Below are 21,682 nucleotides of genomic sequence, written 5' to 3'. Positions count from 1 at the left end.
AATCCCCCCCCACACCATTACACCACCGCCACCAGCCTGGGCTGTTGACAAAAGGCAGGTTGGGTCCATGGATTCATGCTTTTGGTGCACCAGCTTTCTGTTCTTGGCTCACAGCAGTGGAACCCGACGGTGTCCTCTGCTGTTGTAGCCCATCCGCCTCAAGGTTCCACGTGTTCTGAGATGTTTTTCACCACAGATGTACAGAGCGGTTATCTGAGTTACCGTAGCCTGTCTGTCAGCTCCAACCAGACTGGCCGTCCTCCGTTGACCTCGCTCATCAACAAGGCGTTTCCATCCACAGAACTTTCATTTGTTTTTTGCACCATTCCGAGTAAACTCTAGAGACTGTTGCATGTGAACATCCCAGAAGATCAGCAGTTACAGAAATACTCAAACCAGCCCGTCTGGCACCAACAATCATACCACGGTGGAAAACACTGAGGTCAAACTTTTCCCCCATTCTGATGGTTGTGAACTTTACCTGAAGCTGCTGACCTGCATCTGCATGATGCATTGCACTGCAGCCACACGATTGGCTGATCAGAAAATTGCATGAATAAGTAGGTGTACAGGTGTTCCTAATAAAGTGCTCAGTGAGTGTAGTTCAGGAACCCCAATTCGTCACTGGGTTACATTATCATCTGGATTAATTTAGTAGGATAATTTGTCACGATTTAGATTAAACCCTTTCAGCAAAGGACTCCAATAACAAGCATCTGCATCCATTTAAAAATAGCCGACCAACATGCCTTAAAAGTATTTTACCATCTGATGAAATGGTGAAGTAAAAAGATTTATATATCTAAAATATGATAACGGCTATTGTCTCTATGCCCCAAAGTTCACGAGGAATATTCAATCAAGGTCATCAGAACTAAAGCAAAGACCTCATCATCGCTCTCTACCCATTTCAAACAAATGGTCATCTTAACACACTGTCAATATAAAAACAGAAAAAAAAAGCAGAAACCACTGGTTGTGTATCAATGTTTTTTTTAATTATGCTTACTGTACATTCATGTACCAACAGCATTTTAAATCACATGAAAGTAGACTCTTCAAGGTATCAAGACACGAAGGCAAACAAGCGCACAAGGGAAAACCAGGCTTGCTATCGACATGGCCAGGCAAGAGGGAAAAAAAGGAGGTGAAAAGGAATGAGGATTTGACATTATGCAGAGTGAGTGGACACAAGGCGACCAGATCTGATGGGACTAACATCTGATGAGGAGCAGTTTCCAAAGGGGACAAAGAGAACACAAAGCAATAAATAGGCACAAGGATAGGAGTACAGTAGCCAGAGTCGATTCCTTCAGAGAGGTGCTAGCTGAAGGGTGTGGATCAGAAGGGGGAGGTGGAGCTGCTTGGAGCGGAAGTCAAACAGACTCTGCCCCCTCCTGGGGGGGAAAAAAAAAAAAAAAAAAAAAAGCGGGTTGCTAGGGCAGGGGTCAGAGTGCTTGCACATCAGCTATGAGTAGAATTTGATCAGTTCATGGGCCGTTAGGAGTCGGACGAGAAGGCTCTGTGTGCGTTGGGGAACTGCTGAGGGCTGAAGTCGGGGTCTTCCCTCACTCGGTTCTTTATGTCCGCCTTCACCTGTAAGACAGCCGAGCGTTGGCATCATTAGAGCAAAGGTTAAACAAACAAACAAAGTGATTTGCGGTGACAGGGCATCCACGGCCATCAGCAAATTATATTTAATGCTTTTATCTATTTATATATATATATATATATATATATATATATATATATATATATAAAAATTATGTTTGTCCCGGTGAAAAGAAAGTGAACCAAATTCTAAATCAAAGTTAAATGAGCCTAAACATAATATACAGTACTTAATACCTTTTCAGACTTGATGTCCTGTGGACACCCTGAATTATACACATTTTATGGGATTACTGCATCGGTGGCTCCAACTTTAACGCTACATATCTTCCTGGTTTAATTCCCTTCCAAACTTGTCAGCCTTCCAGCGAATAAATGCAAGCAAAACACAGAAACGTAACGCTCTAGCAACATACTTCAGTGCCACGATAACAAGATGGCTGACATCAGATACCAGCAGAGAAGTCGCCACAGTGCTGAGTCTGAACACCGCAGCGATCAGTCATGCTGGTGTTTTAAGTGTGATTAGTGACCTTACTCTGCGCAAACTGCCCAGAATGTGCACACTCCCTTTACCAACACAGTGCAAGCTGAAGCTTTGGCCTGACCTATCATAAGATTATTTTAATTAACTGCGGCATTCATGGATGTAAATGACAAATTGTAGGCGTTTGGGTTATTTGAATTCAACAAAGTGCAAATGGCATTTACGTTGTCAAGTTACAATGACACTTCCTAATCGTGAAGAGCAATAGTTTATTGTTGGCAACGCTGATTTTGCTCCGCAGAGCACCACGAAAACACTCCAAACTACATGTCGCTCAGTGAGGCAGTTTGACCTCTGACCTGCTCTGAATAGGCTTCCTGTACTTCCGGACTCTCCAGGTCTTCCTGCAGCCTCTCTGGGGCTGTGCTGGGCTTCACCCCCACTGTCCTGGCTGCCTGATTCACAGCATCTGAGAGGGAGAGGAGGGCTCCACTGCCCTGCCCCGTCTAAGAACAGATAAAAACACCTTTACTGTCGTTCCAGCCACAGCTTGATGACAAAAAATGAATAATGGTATTTGTCTTCAAATCTTTGCTCGTAAATAGCCTCATAAAAAACAATGTTCAGTATAGTTGGTTAGAACCCGACAGAGGCGGCTCGTCAAGTACGAAGGAAGATCTCAACATCCAATTACCTTTCTGCGCTTGGCGGGCATCCCGTGCATATAGGCGTCAGACATCGGTGGCTGTGCTTTCATCTTCCTCTGGGTGAGGAGGTCATGCCTGATGATGGGAACCCACTCCTACCACAAGGACACACAAGAAACCAAAGGTGAAATCTTTTCACTTAAATGGCAACATACTTAAAATGTTCTGTATGCAAACATGTACAAATTCCCATACTTAGTACTTAACATGACATTCTTCTTAATGATTAAGATGCCGATGACAATCAGAAGAATAAATATGAATGAATATGACAATATCAATCATCATATCGTACAGTTTTTCAGGTGTTTACTCAACACCTCCCTCTGTGCGTCAGAGAAATCAGTCCACTCAGCACTGTTGAGTGGACTGGCTTCAACACCAAGCCAAACCCTTCCTGAAAACATATTTTCGAGCACACTCAAGTCCTTACAGGAGGCACAGCAGCCGCCCAGGCCTCGGACTCTGCGACCGACTCCCCCTTCCTTCCCCTAGCTCCCGCCACAACAGCCCCGGCCGGTGCGGCTCCTCCGGAGGCTCCCTGTTCTCCCGCCAGCACCCTCGTTTCCAGCGGCAGCGTCCTTATCTCCCGCGGGGCCGACATGGCCTCCTCGGCTGTGGTGGCTGGAGCAGGAGAACGCGTCTCCTCCATCTTGGAAGTGGAAGAAAGAAATGTGAGGTCAGGCAGGAAACGCACATCGCGTCTGGGTTCAAACACAACCCACAGGATTCATTAGGGGGGGAGGCATTAAAGATGCACTTGGCTTACCACTACGCTCTGCACCCGCTCGGGGTCTTGTGCACCTCGTTCTGTAGACTGTTCGCTCTGTGAAACAGAAGTCATGGAATATTTATGAACCATTCCAGATGAGATGTCCAAAGTAACCAAATCCCCGGTGGCCATTGCACGCTTACGGTAGCTGGTTACAGTTTCTCAGCCATGTGTGTGTGTGTGACTCTAAATCAATTTTTTAAATGTATTAAATTTAAACACACACACCCACACACCTCTGTTATTACAGCCTGAAATATAAGTTAAAAAAAATATATATATAATGATAACTATATTAATATGTTGTGTGTTTGCAGTCACCTGTGTGTGCACTATGTAGGCTTGGATTTGCTCCTGAGTCACTGGGATGTGCTCCAGAATGACCTGCAGTCTCATGGTCATCATACTGGTCATCCAGTTTACCAGACTGGGGCTCATGTCGCTGGACATTCTCCTCTGGAACAGTGGACAAGATCAGCTTCACAGATTGCACTTTAAGGACACCATTAAAGCAAGTAGTGTTGCACTGAGACCATTTCTTTTGGATCACGTATGAGTACGGAGCACTCTCCCTTTTGGTATTGGGAAATACCCAAATTGTTTTGACATTTGCAGTTACAATGATGGTGAAAATAACTATATTCTTTGCACTGCTGTGTTGAGAGACAGGTGCAATGGGAAGCCCACAAAATAGACTTCTACATACTTTCTTAAATTGCTTTTAAATTAAAATATTTATTGATTGAAGATGTTTCAGTAAAACGATGGTCATCAGGCAAAAAAAAAGATTGTATATATTTTAAGTTACAATAATATTCACATCACTGATTTGTAAACCCTGCGTGTTTATTACATTCAGTAATGGATTTGTCAACTGCTTTGTTTAAATTGGATCAGAGTCGGTACTGACTATGCGGTGGTTGATGACTGCTGTCAGGGCAGCCTGGTCCCCTCTCAAGCAGTGCAGGTTGAGAGCCAGACACTCAAACAGTGCTTGGTTGCACATCTGGAGCAGCTGAGGTCCAAAAGTCTCGTCTGAATGCGACAAAGATTCACACATAAGAAATAATCAGCGTTGTTTACTTTCCCTCTCTAGGTTTTTTTTTCTGACAGTGGAGGTCTTACCAATAGCTTTGATTTTGTTAAAAAATAAATAAATAAAATCCTACTGTTCGCAAGTTAAGGCTAGAGTATACTAAAGAACCCAACTTTTATTTGATTCAATATGCTGGCAGACAAACTAAAAAATAAATAAAAATAAAATCACAAGATGGCTAAAGCGGAAACACAGACAAGACAACCTTCATTTTAAAACGAATAAACCCTTTCTAGTCCTGTGTAGACGTTCACCTTGTGATTGAATCAAACAACGCTGTGGTTCTGCATTTACCTGAGCATCGTAGGATGTGTGTGGCGATGCGGGTCAGCTGCTGCCTGAAGAAGGACATGTTGGTCTGGGTAACGTCAACCCCCTCCAGAACACCCACCGAGGACTCTCTCTGAGGGGCAACCACACAGTCAAGTAGAGGCTGCTAGTGTCGAAAACACTACAGCTGATACAAAAACAAGCTGCTGGCCACTGTGGTGCTGCAGACTCTAGCGCATCCAACTGGGAAGGGATTCTTCAAAGATTCCCTTCATGTCTGCTGCTTCAAACTCCATACCAGAATTTCTGAATCCTCTCAATTGATTTACCTTATTCAGCTATATTTTCCCACTTGCTACTATTGTCAGATACCATTATCAACCACATGGAAAAATACACAGGTAATTAGGACATTATGTCTACATTAAATTAGTTCTGGGGGAGTCTGAGAATATTCTAAAAGTCTTATCTGCCTTTGCTTTGGTGACACACCGGCCAGAACCACTAAATCACAAGAACTCTTCAAGTTCAAGTTCTCTTGCCAGTGTTGGGCCATTATTATAGCCCCAGAAGAGCTATAATAGAGCTATTTCTTGGGAAAATTCTTATTTTATTTAAACAGCCCAAAGAGAATATCTGAGAAGAGACATCTGCAGAGCAGCTGCTCAGTCTGCTTAATTTCAGATCTCTGTTTCATAGATGTCGACAATCTCACAGGAAGTACAAAATGAGAAAGGACTCACAAAACTCTCAGTGATGTACTCCTCAAGTTCATTAACCAGGTTTTCCGCAGCAGCCTGTGGATACAGAGTGCAGCAAAAAAGGACATTAAGACAAGTGTGAAGCGATTCATTACATAGTACAACTCTACAATGTTGTTTAAAGGTCTCATCAGACTACAGGAGATCAGTCGCACAGAGACAGACTGACCTTCGCCGTTTTGGACAACAATCAGTCATTTACACCGTATGGTAAATGGACAGATGCACCTTATGAAGCCAATGGTAAATCTAGTAGGTCTTCTCCTTTTGTGGAGCATAATTTATATTTCCCACTACATTGTACAACAGTAAAATATTACATTTAAAGGAGAATCTACTACAATATCAATATCTCTTAAAATGTGAATGGTGAACTGATAGTAAATTTCACATTTCAAATTGAAATGATTTTCTACTCTAGAAGGGACGTGCTACTAACAGCGATGTTCTGCTCTGTAGGCTCCCTGCCACCGAGGTAGTTCTGGCTGAAAAACTGGGCAAGCTGGGGCTGGATGCGGCCCAGCGGTTGGTGCTGGCCATGGAGCAGCAACACCAGGTCCGACATGGTGAACGTCTGGCACACCAACGTAAGCAGTTCGCCAAAGAAACCTGGAAGAGATCGGTAAAGCAAATCTTATTCACAGATGCCCCTTAGAAGTGGTCAAGTTGTTTGGAACACAAGTTACTGCCTCACGGCTAGAACCGTCATAATTATTACATACATCACATCAACTGGATTGAGGCAAATTAACAGTCAACCTGAACTTTTTATTGCTATAGAAAAACAAACAGCAAGAACACAAATGAAGTGTGTACTGTTCTACAAAACAGGAATAAAGGAGTGATGCCAGTAGCAGCAGAAGTGCGATAGAAATGCATGAAATATGATACAACCCTTTAAAAACAGGCATTTTCAGCTAGCGGCCCCCCACAGAAATTAGCTGAATAGCCATGCTTTAAAAAAAATAAAAATAAAAAATTTAAATTAAAAATTCTATATATCCTTGGCTCCAAATATGGGAAGAGAGAGCAGGGTTGTTATTGATTGACAGCAAATTGAAAAAACAAGACAAAAGGGAAATGCCACACTACAATTGGGAATGTTTGATCCCATGCCAAATCATCATAATGGGAAACAAAATAGAATACTGCACTAGAATAGTAGCAACCAATGAGAAAGGAAAGGAAAATGCAACCAAATGAATACCCTTCCCGTGGCGGTGCTCTCTAGAGCCAGTGTTTGTTTCTCCGTTCTGGGCTACCGCAGAAGAAACATGGCGGCCTCCGTGAAGCGTACCGGCTCCCTATGTAAATAAAAACGGCTCATTCTGAGTTAACGTCAACACGATTCTTATTTTTACTTATGAATATAATATTTAATTTCTGCCAGGTCTGTTCCATTATTTCTACACACGGCACCTTTAATGCCAGTACGAATCAAACTCAAGACAATATTCGTATTGAAATAAAACAAAACAACTGCCAACTCCTGCTAGAATGCCTGTCTCTTAAATATGTTTTCCAAACATAAATTTGTGTACCAAGTAGCCATATTGGGCAACACAGCGTTGACATGCGCATCACTAGCGTGCAACGTCAGTGGCGTTGGAGCTGCAACTTAATCATCATCCACGCCACCACGTCCAAATCCTCCATCTACTTCCTCGCTGTTGCGCCGCTGCATGCATGCGTCCACATACTGTACATCTTCTCTGTCCGCCGCTCCCAGTGGTCCCACAGTCGGACGGACAGACAGGGGGAGGAGGGCTATATTTAGATACTGTAAAAATATCGCATACGGTGGCAAATATCGGGATAATCAATATTATCGAATATTGGCCCACGTCTATTGGGCACCAGGAGACTGCAACAGGGAAAATATTTTTAACTATACATTTTTTTTATGCACTTATGTCACATATATAGTAATATAGGATATTACAATAATACAGGATAATACAGTAATACAGGTTATCTTAAGACATCTTAAAAACTTCTAGACTCCCTATCCTACCCAGAGCAGAACATTACTCACCGGTGGGATCCTCTGGGCTGATGAAGATGTTGGTGGTCTGGGAAAGCCGCTGCATGAACTGGGTGATGCTCTCTGTGTCGTTCTGGCCCTGGCCCAGCGAGCCCATCATAGTGCTAAGGACACCACGCACAATGCCTGTGAACAGCTCGGGGTTCAGTGCTTCGGCTGGCTGGGGGGTGTTGAGTGTAGGTGTGGTGGTGGGGGCACCCCCTGTGGTAGGAGCAGGTGCAGCTCCGGGGGGGCGGGGGGGAGGGGTGAAGATGGGCTGGGAGGCCTGGTTGTAAAATAGACACAGAGAGGGATATCAAAGGAAAGTTTGCACATTTTCTGTGGTGCAGCACCGACACAGAACTCAATTTCAATCTTAAACAGAAAGTTCTGGTGTCGCAGTGCACAGCTGGTCACCGAGCGCAATGTACTTCTACAGTAAGTCGCTTCACACAAAAGCGTCTGCTAAATGACATTATGAGCGTGGCTAAAAAAGAAATGTTCTGCCATTGACCTGCTGCATAAAGTCAGAGACTCCCTGGATGAAGGCCGGGACCCCAGACGTGGTGACTGTGATGGAAGGAGCCCCTACAGGCCCCATGCCAGCCATGCCCCCTGCCCCGGCTCCCCCAAGGAGAGAGCCCAGAAGCTGGCTGAGCTCTGGGGGCATGTCCTGGGGCGGGGGAGGGACCTGGCCGGTGGTCCCGTCAGACTGGCCTGGTGGAGCACTGCCCTCTGGGGCAGGGGGAGGGGCCGAGCCTGAGGAGGATGATGAGAATGAGGAAGATGATGATGAGGAAGATGAAGAGGAAAATGTGGAAGAGGACGAGGTGGAGTGAGAGGAAGTGCCAGTTTGGCCAGCTGTGAAGATAAGAAGGAGGGGACGGAAGAAGGGGTTGGCAATTTAAGTAAACACATTTCAATGAAAAGTTCATTGTATGACAGGAGGATAATAAAATACTTTATTACAAAAATAACTATAATTTAACTATAGATTGACCAATAAAGATATTGACACAGGATATCGACCAGATACTGACTGATGATGTAAAGAAAAGTCAGAGTTTTTGCTCTTTATATATAAAAAAATGAAAATGGATTGGATTTCAGGGTCTGTATCAATGGTGAAAACTTGGTATAGGTCCCTACATTTGACTCAACTGCTAATATACAGACCAAGACCAAGTCTTTAATATGATATGCCGACATTGTCGTATTTAAGTGTTGAAATGCTAAATTAGGCTTAGATTGGAAAAAGACTGACCAAAGGCAAGTCAGCTCCTACTTACCCATCTGTCCTGGCAGCAGCAGCTGTCCCACCAGCCCGCTGATCATCTGGTTGAGGGCGGCAGGGTTGAACGGCTGAGAAGCGCAAAACAGACCTAATAAGTACCTTACATGTCACTTTTAATGAACATGAATTAAGGCTGGAAATGGTTGGGATTCCACCAATTCCAGTAGCAATTTCCATTCTTCTTATCAATCTGCTTCTTTATCGATTTGAGTTTAAGTTATCAGGGGTGATAAGAGAACATACAGCCTTAAAGTGGCAATCCATAAGATCGGCTGTGTGCGCATCATACTTGATGGAGAGCTGTGACAGTATGAAATCTTTCTTACTGCGCTAAAAAGCAACATAACATAACACATAACCATGGTACTGCAGTTAACCGACTGGGAGGCGGAGCTTTTTTTATTTATTTTATTTGTGTGAATTGTCCACACAGTCACATTGAACAGCCGAATCGGATTTGACTGAAAAAATTCTGATAAAATTTGCAGTGATGACGGTAAACAATACCACGGGGATATCACATAACCGCAGCATTGCCGTAATGGGGTTATCGTCACAGCTCTAACGACAAGTCCGAGAGTTCCATTCAAAGCGACAATCCCCCCCCCCCAACCACAGGGTTTTTCTTCGTCTTTGCTCTATGACATTCTACGTCACTTTATTTTTGTCAAAAGTTTTACTTTTTTTTAGCGATCGAGGGGGTTTGCGATATATATTTTTTCCCCTCTGGAGGGTGCTGTATTGTTCTGTCAATGTTCGTCCATATTGACAGTTTACTGATCATAACTAACTACACTGGTTTATCAAATTCACCACAGCTGCCTTTCACTTCCTGTGCTTGCCTGACCTTTGCATTCTTACCAGCAAAAGTGGAGCCTATCATCATCAATGCAAAACAGCATATAAATAATGTTATTCAGCACATGTATAATGTGAGTGTTTCTTAAAAATTGCTATCTAAAGGAAGTATCAAATGCAGGAATGTAAAAACAATTATTTCATTTTTCAACACAGAAAGTTTAAATTGAACAACTGAATTAAGTTGTTTTTCTCTGGAGTAACACCCATAGCAAATTACATCTTAAGTTGCTGTGTAGATTGAAAGAAAATCGAAAAGGAGTAAAACAAAACTGTTGTAGTGCCATTGGAGGGGCGTCCAGCTGGTCAACGGATCAATGCTGTTGTGGCTTATTGGTTCTGGTAAATTATAAATTGTGCACTTTGGAAAAAATTCCATATCGCTACTGATTCTCAAAACCCAGGACAGTAAACGAGAAGAGTTTATGTGATGAAAGCATCCAAACAGATTATGTTCTTACCTGTCCTGGCTGCTGGCCCGGCATGGCCGCCCTTAGGTTAATGGTGGTCCCACGGCCTCCAAAAGCTGGGGGAGGCATGCCAGGTGCAAAGACTGGCCGAGTGAACATCATCCTGGCCTGGGGATGGGGCCCGGTGTGAGGTGGGGGTGGGGGTGCAGTAGGGGTGGTAGTGGGGGTGTTGGGGCCAGTAGTGGTGGCGGAGGACGTCGCTGTGGAGGTGGGGCCAGGGGGGGGCGGGATGGGTTGGCCAGTGGCAGCACTAGTGGCCACGGCAGCAGAGTACTGGATGATCTGCTGCATTAGGTCCGTCATGAAGTCTGGGGGTAGACTGCCTGAGGGGGAGAGGAAAAAGTCAGTGGCATGATAACACACAGACAGCAAGACTTGCTTAAAGGCCACCCTCTTAATTTGGGGCTTTTTGCATTTTTAAGATTTGATGTTTTTCCTCTGATACTCAGTACGTGAAAAACCAAGATTCCTGCACACTGTCTAAAGTCTCTTTTTGAATTCCACAGTCACCAACATACATTGTTGACGGATACCAATCATAGCACCAAAAGTTTAAAAGCTTTTCCGAAAACATTACTTTTGAAGCTGGCATGCCCCCACCTGAAAATGAAACCATTTCTTCACATTAGTTCTGACTGAAGATCAACTATCATGAATTTTATGTGAGGGAGGAGGACAAAATGCCCCCAGCCCAAAATGTTCTTTTGAATGTTCACTATGTTCATTGTTGGTAAGACTTTGCCTCATTTATCACTAATTGCTAATATGTGACTTAAGGCTAGGGCCACATTATGTGATTTTCAAGGCCGATTTGGTAACAATTTGAGATCAGGCTGAGTCATGGTTGTCCGGGGTAGACACGTTGTAGAATCACGGCGATATGGCATCGATATGTGTGTGTGGGTGAAAGACTGAAATCTGTTTCAATCAATCCCAAACGGCCAGGTCATGATTCATTCAAGCATGTTTGAAGAGACTAGTTTTTCCATAATCATTTAGTGCGTGCGCGGGCCGGGCCCCAGCCTCAGATCGCAACGGCAATTTTCAACACCCAATGAGATTGTGCATGATGGCGAGGCCAAAGAAAGCGGCAAGTGGGTGAGTGTAGACTTCTGAAATGGAGGAGCGTCTTGTGGAATTGTGGCAGACTCATGAGTGTCTAATTAATGTGAAGAAATGTGGCCCGAGCTTAATATGTGACACTGTTAATATGTGATATTCAATTATTAACCCCCCCACTGTTTTAAATTGGAGAAAAACTAAGAAGAAACCCATGACTTGAAATTGAACCCACTATTGTTGTCAGAATACTTGGTGAAAAAGAAGTTGCCATACAAAAAAGGTCAGGTGTCCTGTTCTCCGGAGTTGAAAAATATGTCCTTGTTTTAAGTGTTACAATGGACTTGTAGATTTCACAGGTCAAGATTCAAGATTCAACAAAACCGAAGTCAAAAATGTGTTTCAGCCTAACCTGGCTGTCCAGGAATCTGCTGTGCTGCTGTTTGAGGATTTGCGCCGGAGCCTGCACCAAACACACGCACACACACAAAAAAGTTTCAGGCTCACACTTCTGTTCTGGAAAGCAGGTGTTAATGCATAGTCTTGCATAAGGAGCCTCTCAAAATAACAGAATGTGTATTTAACAAATAAAAAAGTGAAAAAATATAATAAATTGTAGTTTATCTGAACAACAAAATCAAACTTGCAGGCCAGTTATAGTCTTAAGAATGGTTTTCGAAACACAGAAGGGTTCCAATAATAGGCTACGGTACTCCTAAAAATTGTCCACTACATGACATGGCATAATTTCACTGAGTTTACATACCTTATTTTATTTTATGCATTTTGCAATAGTAAAATGCAAGATTCCATTGGGAAAAAAATTATTTGCTGAGAAATGCTTATTCGCACCCTGTTTAATTTATTCCATTCTTTTAATAATTGTATTATTCTACTTTGTAAATGCATTTTTCTTTGTTTTTATTGTCACTATCTGATATATATATGTCATGTATGAAAGGTGCTATACAAATAAAGGTCATTAATGTTAAAGGTCATTATTCACACTGATTTCATGTTTAATTTTTGGAGTAAAAAGAATTGTTGAAAAAAAAAAAAAGAAAAAAGAAAAAATCTGTGATTAGATCCATGAGTTAATTATGTTAAAACAGTGTTCAAATTTAAGGATCTTACCATTAATACAACAGAAAATGGCAGTATTTGACTATTTGTCCAAAAAAACAATGGCATTGGTGCGTCTCTACATCAATGCATGCAGTGGGTTCAATAAGGACAATCATTCAGTGGGCACAATGGACAAACAGCTTTTGAGCAGGGGACAATTCAATCAGTGGCGGGGAGGGGACAACACACCGTCCGTGTTCATCTGCATCATGACCACCGGTACTGCCTGGTGGCTGATCCTGATGACCCGGGGGCCAGCCTGTCCCTGTCCAGCCTGCTGATTGGGTAGGGGGGGGGTCTGTGTGGGAGAGGTCTGTTCCTGACCTGCCTGCTCTGAGTGGCTGGCCGGCTGGCTGGGTGGGGCTTGTCGCTCGCTGCTGTTAGCTGGCATTGCCACTGTGGCACCCAGGTTCATCTGTGTTGAAGATAAGCACACAGCACAGACGGATTAAATTCGAGCTGTAGCAATTATTACATCAACACCAGTTTGCAATTATCTGAGCTGACTACAATCATTTTGGAAAATCGTTGGCATCCAAATGTCAGGGGAATTTTAAGCCGATGTAAGAAATTTCACAATAAATAAGAATAACCATCAACAGGCATTGAGCAGGTTTCCACTGACTTACATGGAGAGGGATTTGGTGCACGGTTCCAGGCAGAGTGACCGGTGCGGTATAATGGGACATGGGCCGCACCACGTGCAGGTGGCGGGGGGTGGGGCTCAGCAGATTGCAGCGCAGGTCACTGAGGGCCACGAGGGCGTTTCCAAGGAGACGCAGGGATTCCCCCACCAGGTTGAGGATGCGTTGGTCCTCCTCCCTGTCCTGTGGAGGACATTCAATTCTACATAAATTCTACATACATTCTACATTAATCTGTTACATAACTTAAAAGTTGTATTTGTCACATGCTCATACTAGTACAATGAGCAGTCAAAAACTTAGATTCCTAGGCATAATGATTGATAATAGATTCATGAGATTAGTAAAGGCGTGGTTGATGACTGTGAAGAGGGGGCGTGGTTAAATCGGGGTTTGCCAGTTACAGGGCGTTTCTCAATACCAAGTACGCGAAGTTGCGGACTTGGTAGTTCAGACTTGGCAAGTTCGACTCGGGAGTACATACTCCCGGGGACCAATACCATTATCACCGCTTGGCGCAAAATGCATTCTGGGATATAAGGCTGTCCCAAGTCCACACAAGTCACCACCGATGCATCCTCGATAAAATGGGCAGAGCAAGTCCACATCCGGGCATTTGATGCGTACTTTAAATTGGAACAGTAGTTGGGCTGCGACTGATGACGTTTCACAAGTCCACAAGTACAGACAAGAACGCAGATTGAGAAAGGGCCACAGTGCGGTCTCCGTCCTGCACCGACTCAGCTGTTCCAACTCGGCAGCTCAGCCCTCTGCCGCTGATTGGTCGGCTTCGGCTTGGAGACTTTTCTTATGTGTTTGTCTTGCAGTGAGGATCGCGTAGTGCAGGATCCAAGGGCCTGCGGACCATATCGCAGAATGGACACTGACGCACGCTAAGAACTCTGTTTATAATTGATGTGCACGTTTGGCCAGCGAGCGTTTTTGTTGTTTGTTTATAATAAAAACCCCGCCGTGTCGGCACCTCACTGCCAGGAAGTCTTCTTCTCCCTCCCTGAACCCGTGTCTGTGGACAGGGATTTCCACAATGATAATATTAATAATATTTCAGATATTATCAGATTTAATACAAATAATATTAGTAGTATCTATAATTTTACTAGTATTACAGTACAGTGCAGTTACCATTAAATACCATTACACCTTTTACATATAATTTAAGTTTCTCAAGATGAAGAGATCGTCTTTATCTTATTAAAGCTAGGATAAAGTTGTTTGTTTTCCTTTAGGCAGAGCTAGAGTGCTAGATTATCTCTGATTTAGATCTTGTTTTCTGGGAGAGAGTGTGTGTGTGTGTGTGTGTGTGTGTGGGAACAGAAGCGTACGGTGTTGCTGTATTCTGCGGTGGTGGCCGTCTCCAGGATGGTCTGAGCTCTCTGGATGAAGGGCTGCAGTCTCTCCTCCGCCCTCCTGAGTTCAGACAACATCTCCACCAACTCAGTTGGGCTAGGATGACTGGAGACGGGACAGAGAGGCGCCAGTTAATAAAAATTTGCTATTTCCTCGACAAAAGTAAAATAAAATAAGGTGGAATGGCAATGTTGATTTCATACACAAATCAAATTAAATGTCTATACTCGAGTATGTGGTAGAATTAATAGAGAATCACGGTGCCAAGATATCCATTTAACGATAGAAACAGGATCAACAAAATGATCCAAAGGCAGGTCTTATTATCGGCCTTACAAATATTCACAAGAGGTTACTCTACAGAGAAAGTCGGAATGATGAAACTGACTGGGGTCAGTAGACCCAAAGGTTGCCGGTCCGATCCCCTCCCGCTAGTGTGCTGTAGTGTCCTTGAGCAACACACTTAACCCCTAATTGCTCCTGATGACTGCCGGAAAAAAAGCTTCTGCTAAATGATGATGTACTGTAATGAACCAAGGTGCTGTTTATTCTGCATGGGCCGCCCTATAAGTATTTTTTTTAATGGTCTTCAGAAGTTCATTCAGTGAGCATCTGTTCCACTGCGACACCAAGACATTAGTTTGACTCACCAGATGTAGGTTGTTGGTATATGGCCAGTCGCCAATGGGCGACTACTTCAGTTGGCCATTGGCCTTTTCCTCCCCTTCCACTCTCTGTGTGTTACCATTTTCAAAGTTCCTGTTGCTACGTCAAACAATACTCCAGTGCTGGCACAGCACTAAAACCAAGTGTGGAGATAGGTCTGGCTATGCGAGACTAGGTCACAGTTATGTATATCTTTTTTACTAGTAAAAGTCGTATCACATAGTCGACATACGTCTTTTACTGTTTTAAGTTGTGTTTTTTTGTGGGAATTTAGCCATTTTAATGCTGGGGCTCACCTCCACATGTGCAAAGGTTCCACCAAAACCAGTTCCCACCAGACACTGTTGTGCAAGGGCACAGTGCCTGCATCCCGGGCTTAGCGCTTCCCAAGATGATTGTGATTGGTTTGAAAAATATAAACAAGATAGAGCGTCCCCCCCCCCCCCCTATACCAGAATGACAGTGAGTTGAGCCAAACCGTTCTCCAGCGCTAAAATTAAGTGTGGAGATAGGTCTGGCTATGGGAGACAACCAAGACATTAACACCAGGTGTATCCGGTAGAAAGTCTTACTTGGGTCCAGCTTGGGGTGTTGGTCCCTCGGATTGAGAAGAGGAGGTGGGGGGAGGTGGTGGGGTGGTTGGAGGAGGGGAGGTGTCCATTGGCTGGGCGGAGGGAGAAGGGGTGGATGTGGTGGAGGAGGAGGCTGAGGCAGGACAGGGTGCAGCAGCAGGAGTAGACTCCTGTTGGGCAGAGGCATCACTTGGTTGACCCTGAAAACATCACAGAAAAGAGAAGCTGTAAGTTTGTTGCCGACTGCATAAACGTCAAAGTGGGTAGTGATGTATACTTTTCAGATCGAGCATTGAAAAGTTGACGTTAATAAACACAAAGCGTTTACCTCCATTCTCCTGATTAGTTCATTGATGTCCCTTAGCAGGTTCTCGGCCAACAACAGCCTTAACCTGGGCTCGCTCTGCACAGATTGGTCCATATCAATGTGTACATTCATGGATCCATTACTCTAGGAGAGTGGAAGGGCAATGGGAATCAACCAACACATTAACTGGTAGTTTATGCAAGTGTATTTGGTAAAAGGCCATGTGGCTCACCCCAGTGCTGGTGGTGACCCTGGCATTCCTGGCATTCTCTCCCAAACCTGACACCATTTGCTGAACAGACATCTAGAGTAATACAAGCATACTGTAATGTGTGGCAACAGCAACACTCACGTAACACAAAACCTCAGAGGAATACAATTAAGATTCAATGACACTTGAATGTTCCCTTCCAATTGATTTTTTTTTTCCAGTATTGTAGTATAACAAATAATGGTTGAGTATGGAAAATGTGCTTTGCCTTTAAATCCAGGAAAATGTACATGGTAAAGATTGTAGTGTGCCTTTACTTTAATTTATACCTACATCGTAACAATGATAATTATAATAAAATGCATCATGCAACAACAGCAGATAAAGCAGTGCCATAACATTGTAACCATAACTAGCCAAGTAACACGCCAGCCCTACCTGTATCTGTTGTGGGTCCATGACGTTGACGGGGAGGTTGAAGGTCCCAAGCATGACGTAGCTGTTGGCGTTGCGGTCCTGTGGAGGCACTTGGGCTGTTCCCTGGGAGGTGGAGGTGGAGGTCCCACTGTCAGCCGAGGAGCCCCCTGACCCTGACCCTGACTGGGATGGTGGCGGGGGGGCCCTCTCCACCAGGTGGATCACCTTACCAGCAACATCTGCAGCAAAGACATAAAATGTTTTATTCATTTTGTTTTTTTCATTTTTAATAATGCCTTCGAGCAGGAAGCAAAACATATGAGCAGGGCAACATCAAACTGTGCAAGTTTGTAATTCCTTTCCATTTCTCAACCCCAGATTCCTCCCTGCTCTTCCATATCACTCTCAATCAAAAACAAAATGCACAGCTGTCAGGAGATCAGCTCTGTTTTCAGTATCAGCTTGTGTTTGACATCACCAGTCTGAATCAACACCAATAACACCGATCATACACTGGAGAAGCAGTGTAAATTTGGTGTAGCCAGCACCAACACTTTAATCATATAAAACGCATCCCCCCGGCACTCTGATGAAATTATGAACGCTCTCCCTCCACTCAAATTTGCAAAGGGATACTGAACAAAATTGTATGATGAACTGTTCCATTGAAGTAAGAATCATAATGTAATGTGTAGTACAGTTTGAGTGAACTTCAGCAAAGGTGCAAATGCTTGTAACCTAATGGCTCATAGAGCATAGAGAAGATGACATACAACTTGTAGTGCAAACTACAACTACAAAATGTCATAATGTCAAACACCTAATTATAATATTTTGTACATTAAAACCATTAATGAGAAACCTGAGTAAGGGAAAGTAATCAATGATGTACACAGCTTTGGATTCCCCAAAGCTCAACCACTTTAATATAGTCTTTGCATCACTCCAAGAACCAGTGGTGGAAATTAACAATGTAAAAGTGCGTTGTTCCCATACTTAAGTACATTATTTGAGTTCTTGTATATTCACTCGTATTCACTTTCGGAGACTTTAAACTTTTACTCCACTACATTTCTAACACAGCTGTGTTAGTTTAATTTAAAAACAAAAAAAATACAAAGATAATAATAAATAACACATTTAATTATGTATTATTATTATTAAAATTTGTTGTTTTTACGATTGCTCATAAATGATTAATTCGATCCATATCCTTGTGAATCACAATGACTCCACCTAGGCAATTTTATAACCATTATATTTTGAGCACTCATAGGTACAGTGGGGATTTTATGCCATGTTATAGACTCAAGGCACTGGCTATGACAAGACATTTTACTTGTAATACTTAAGCACATTTAAGATCGAGCAGCTTGATACTTTTACTTGAGATTGTGTTTATTTTGTACGGGGGAATTTGTAATTTTACTTAAGTAAAACGTCTCAGTACTTATTCCACCCCAAAGCTTACTGTAGTCCGCCAGAGTCCTTTCGTCTTGCAGGACTCTGCCCTGGTAGATCAGCCTTTGTTTATCCACCGGGATCGCCACCGATGGAGCGATGTGTTCCTTAAACTCCTTCACCGTCAACTACGGACAAATGCGCAGACGAGACGTGAACAAAAAAAGTTCCCTAAATGGGGCGCAACTGGAGGATATATATTTACAACTCACCTGACTGCCCACGGCGTAAGTTCTGCTCTGGGAGTCTAATGTTTTAACAGTCACTTCTATCTCGGCACTCTGCTCGTCCATGGTCTCCATTTTCTAAATCACGAAACGTAAACAGGAATGAATAATGACAAGAGTCACTGACACAATATCCGTAGTGAGGTCGCCGTTAACGTCCCATCTGACGTAATCTGGTGATACTATGATAGCTGGGTAGGGAGATGGATGGATATGCTTTATTCATCCCCGGAAATAATAATGATGTATTAGGGGGGAAAAAAAAGAAGAAAAATCGGCAATATAAAATAAAACATAAAAATTGACAAATGGCACAAATGGTAATATGTTATATGCCTAAACATCAACAACAAACCTCAACAAATAATTCACACATTGTTTACAGAAAAATAAGAATGTGTGCAAGTTTGCATAGGCACATACGCGTATAAGATAAAACCTGTACTGTGTGCTAACACTTAACATTACAGTACAGTACCGTATACATTGGATTTAATGGCGATTCGACGCAACACGGCATTCAATGTGACGCCAAATAGTAATAAAAAAACCCCCAAACAAACAACAAAAACTCAAGGTTTAATCAGACCCGTTTGTGGGGGAAACAGCCGAGCCTTCAACTGACCAACAGCTAACCGCTCCGTAGGCTAACGCTAAGCTACCGAACGTTACTCTCGCCATAAATACCGAGCAGATGCTGCGTATGCGTCGCGGTGTGGCTGTTGAGTTCACCTTAAATGTCAAGTGATCTTTCCGACTTATCCAGTGTTCGCAGCGTTTCCTTATCGGACGAAGTGCAGACGACTTCGAAGTATTTTCTTTCTTTTTTTTTTTAACGCCCCGGCATTTGCCAGAATGTAACAGCAGGCTGTTCTGTGGCGCTGCGTTCACGTAATGTGGGAATTATACGGGAGGGATTCTGTGTCACGATTCAGTTATGTACACCGAAATAAATACAGATAGAAAATAGATGAATAAATAGTACAATACAAAAAAAATAGCCAGACGATAAACTAAGCATTCAACTAAATATTTCTCAATCTACAAATAAATGCAAAAATAAATTACTTCTGTTGTGTAAATCATTTTTAGATAAAAAATAAATTATAAAAACATTTAGATTTTTATATTTAGATGACTATTTATGACTTTTGACATGAATTGGAATTTAGAATGTATTTATTATCAGAGGGTATATTTCCTCGATTTCCCCCGGGGATGGATACAGTGTCGTGCCGTCTTATCGTATAAGTTATTGACATTAAATCGGTGGATTTGGCTTCGCCCAGGCCAATCGACTTCAGGTGGCCGGGTGCTGTTCAATACCCACGTTCGCCGGGGACCTCAAGCGGTAACAATTCGGAGCACAAACCAAAAACGAGTCGACCGACGCGTGACGCGACGACCATACGCGGTCTCCCCTCGCAGTTGCCATATCCCCCACGCGACCGGAACGTAGCATCTGTGACAGCGCCGGAGGTGACGTCAAAGAGAACCCGCGACGCGGCCGAACAGCTTCCGTGGCATTGTGGCGCTGCGCAGGAGAGGAACATGGCGAACCTGGTGGAGGCGACCGCTCCGCAGCAGCTGGAGGACCTGTTACGCCAGGCCGGGAAGCGCCTGACGGTGGTTCACTTCCAGGCGGCGTGGGCCCCGCAGTGCGGCCAGATGAACGAGGTGATGGCGGAGCTGGCCAAGGAGCACGCGCACGCCACGTTCGTCAAGCTGGAGGCGGAGGCGGTGCCGGAGCTCTCGGAGAAGTACGAGATCTCGTCGGTTCCCACCTTCCTGTTTTTCAAGGCGGGGGAGAGGGTCGACCGCCTCGACGGAGCCCACGCCCCGGAGCTGACCAAGAAGGTGCAGGGCCTGACCGCGCTGGGCGGCCAGGCCGGCGCGGGGAGCGGCCCCGCGCAGGACCTGAACGGGCGGCTGAAGAAGCTGATCAGCGCGGCGCCTTGCATGCTCTTCATGAAGGGCTCTCCCCAGGAGCCCCGCTGCGGCTTCAGCCGGCAGATCACGGCGCTGCTGAAGGAGCACAACATCCAGTACAGCAGCTTCGACATCCTGTCCGACGAGGAGGTGCGCCAGGGTCTGAAGACCTACTCCGACTGGCCCACCTACCCCCAGCTGTACGCCAACGGGGAGCTGCTGGGCGGCCTGGACATTGTCAAGGAGCTGGCCGAGTCCGGAGAGCTGGGGAACGTCTGCCCCAAGGCCGTGACCCTGGAGCACCGGCTGAAGAGCATCATCAACCGCAGCCGGGTGATGCTGTTCATGAAGGGAAACAAGGAGTCGGCAAAGTGCGGCTTCAGCAGGCAGACACTCGAATTACTCAACAGGGCCGGGGCGGAATACGACACCTTCGATATCCTGCAGGACGAGGAGGTGCGTCAGGGGCTGAAGACCTTCTCCAACTGGCCCACCTACCCCCAGCTCTACGTGAAAGGAGACCTGATCGGAGGCGTCGATATATTGAAGGAGCTGGAGGAGAGCGGAGAGCTGGCCTCCGTGCTTAAGGGGGAATAAAAAAAAAAAATAATAATAATAAAAAAAAAAAACGACTGTACGCGATCAGATTGGCCTCTTGCCCTCGTTTCCCGAGGCCAGGAACGGAAACTAAACAAGTCGGGGTTGAGGAAAATTCAGCGTCATCCCGTCGAAGCATTCCTGTTGCGACAGAATTGTCCGAATATAAATCAAGGCTCTGTCTCTCTGTGTCCTGGTCAGATCACTTGGTCTGCGCCAACCGATGGTCTTAACAATGCAGTTGTTGTTCTTATAATATAGAGGAGAGAAAACAGCATTTATTTACACATTTTAGGGTTATTACACTGCGTTAAGTACTTGGAATCAATGTTATGGCACTCTATGCTCATCTTACCTAAAAGAGATTGTTGAATAAATTTGACCTCCATATATACTGTGCTTTTTTTGTGTTGCTCATTTGAACCAACCCTAGTCAGTAGGGAAGTGTATTTGTTGTATTATTACATATTTTGGTGAGTGGAAAAGTCTTCAAAATTGCTGAGATTTGATTAGATGTATGAAATGCTTTCAATACATACATTTGTAAGGGACCATGTACAATATTATACATGCATGCATTGTACCATATTTAGCTTCAGCTACTTTTCATCTGCTGTCTCTAGGCAGGTTACAATCAATACAATTCCATGCATGCACTCACTGAGCACTTTATTAGGGACACATGTACACCTACTTATTCATGCAATTTTCTAATCAGACAATCGCATGGCAGCAGTGTAATGCATAACA

The 21,682-nt window shown here is 44.1% G+C and overlaps 2 protein-coding genes across 4 annotated transcripts; one reads left to right on the top strand and one right to left on the bottom strand.

The window, feature by feature from the left end:
* Positions 1-986: 986 nt before the first annotated feature.
* On the bottom strand, positions 987-19,268 carry LOC307234046 (large proline-rich protein BAG6-like). Of its 3 annotated transcripts, none has more exons than XM_080005598.1 (25): positions 19,139-19,268; positions 18,392-18,484; positions 18,190-18,307; positions 16,740-16,957; positions 16,323-16,394; positions 16,112-16,234; positions 15,784-15,983; positions 14,521-14,650; positions 13,163-13,360; positions 12,723-12,948; positions 11,821-11,871; positions 10,341-10,672; positions 9,017-9,089; positions 8,242-8,486; positions 7,740-8,013; positions 6,144-6,313; positions 5,687-5,740; positions 4,968-5,076; positions 4,488-4,612; positions 3,899-4,033; positions 3,575-3,631; positions 3,239-3,457; positions 2,793-2,900; positions 2,458-2,604; positions 987-1,596 (listed from the first exon to the last, which is right to left on the bottom strand). In XM_080005598.1, exons 2-25 carry the CDS (start codon positions 18,479-18,481, stop codon positions 1,501-1,503), a joined length of 3,570 nt encoding a protein of 1,189 aa, XP_079861724.1. In that variant the 5' UTR covers positions 18,482-18,484; positions 19,139-19,268; the 3' UTR covers positions 987-1,500. The 3 variants fall into 3 exon arrangements, with proteins under 3 accessions (XP_079861724.1, XP_079861725.1, XP_079861726.1); XM_080005599.1 differs by having other exon boundaries at positions 8,242-8,588; positions 12,858-12,948; XM_080005600.1 differs by having other exon boundaries at positions 8,242-8,588; positions 19,139-19,262.
* Positions 19,269-19,940: 672 nt separating this feature from the next.
* On the top strand, positions 19,941-21,322 carry glrx3 (glutaredoxin 3). Its single transcript, XM_080005608.1, has one exon. The coding sequence runs from the start codon at positions 19,958-19,960 to the stop codon at positions 20,930-20,932; it is 975 nt and encodes a 324-aa protein (XP_079861734.1). The 5' UTR covers positions 19,941-19,957; the 3' UTR covers positions 20,933-21,322.
* The last annotated feature ends 360 nt before the right edge of the window (positions 21,323-21,682 follow it).

Source organism: Zeus faber, assembly GCF_960531495.2.
Source record: "Zeus faber genome assembly, chromosome: 8".
Taxonomy (NCBI): Eukaryota; Metazoa; Chordata; class Actinopteri; order Zeiformes; family Zeidae; genus Zeus; species Zeus faber.
Note: the sequence above shows the minus strand (reverse complement) of the source record. Positions and strands in the feature narration are given on the sequence as shown.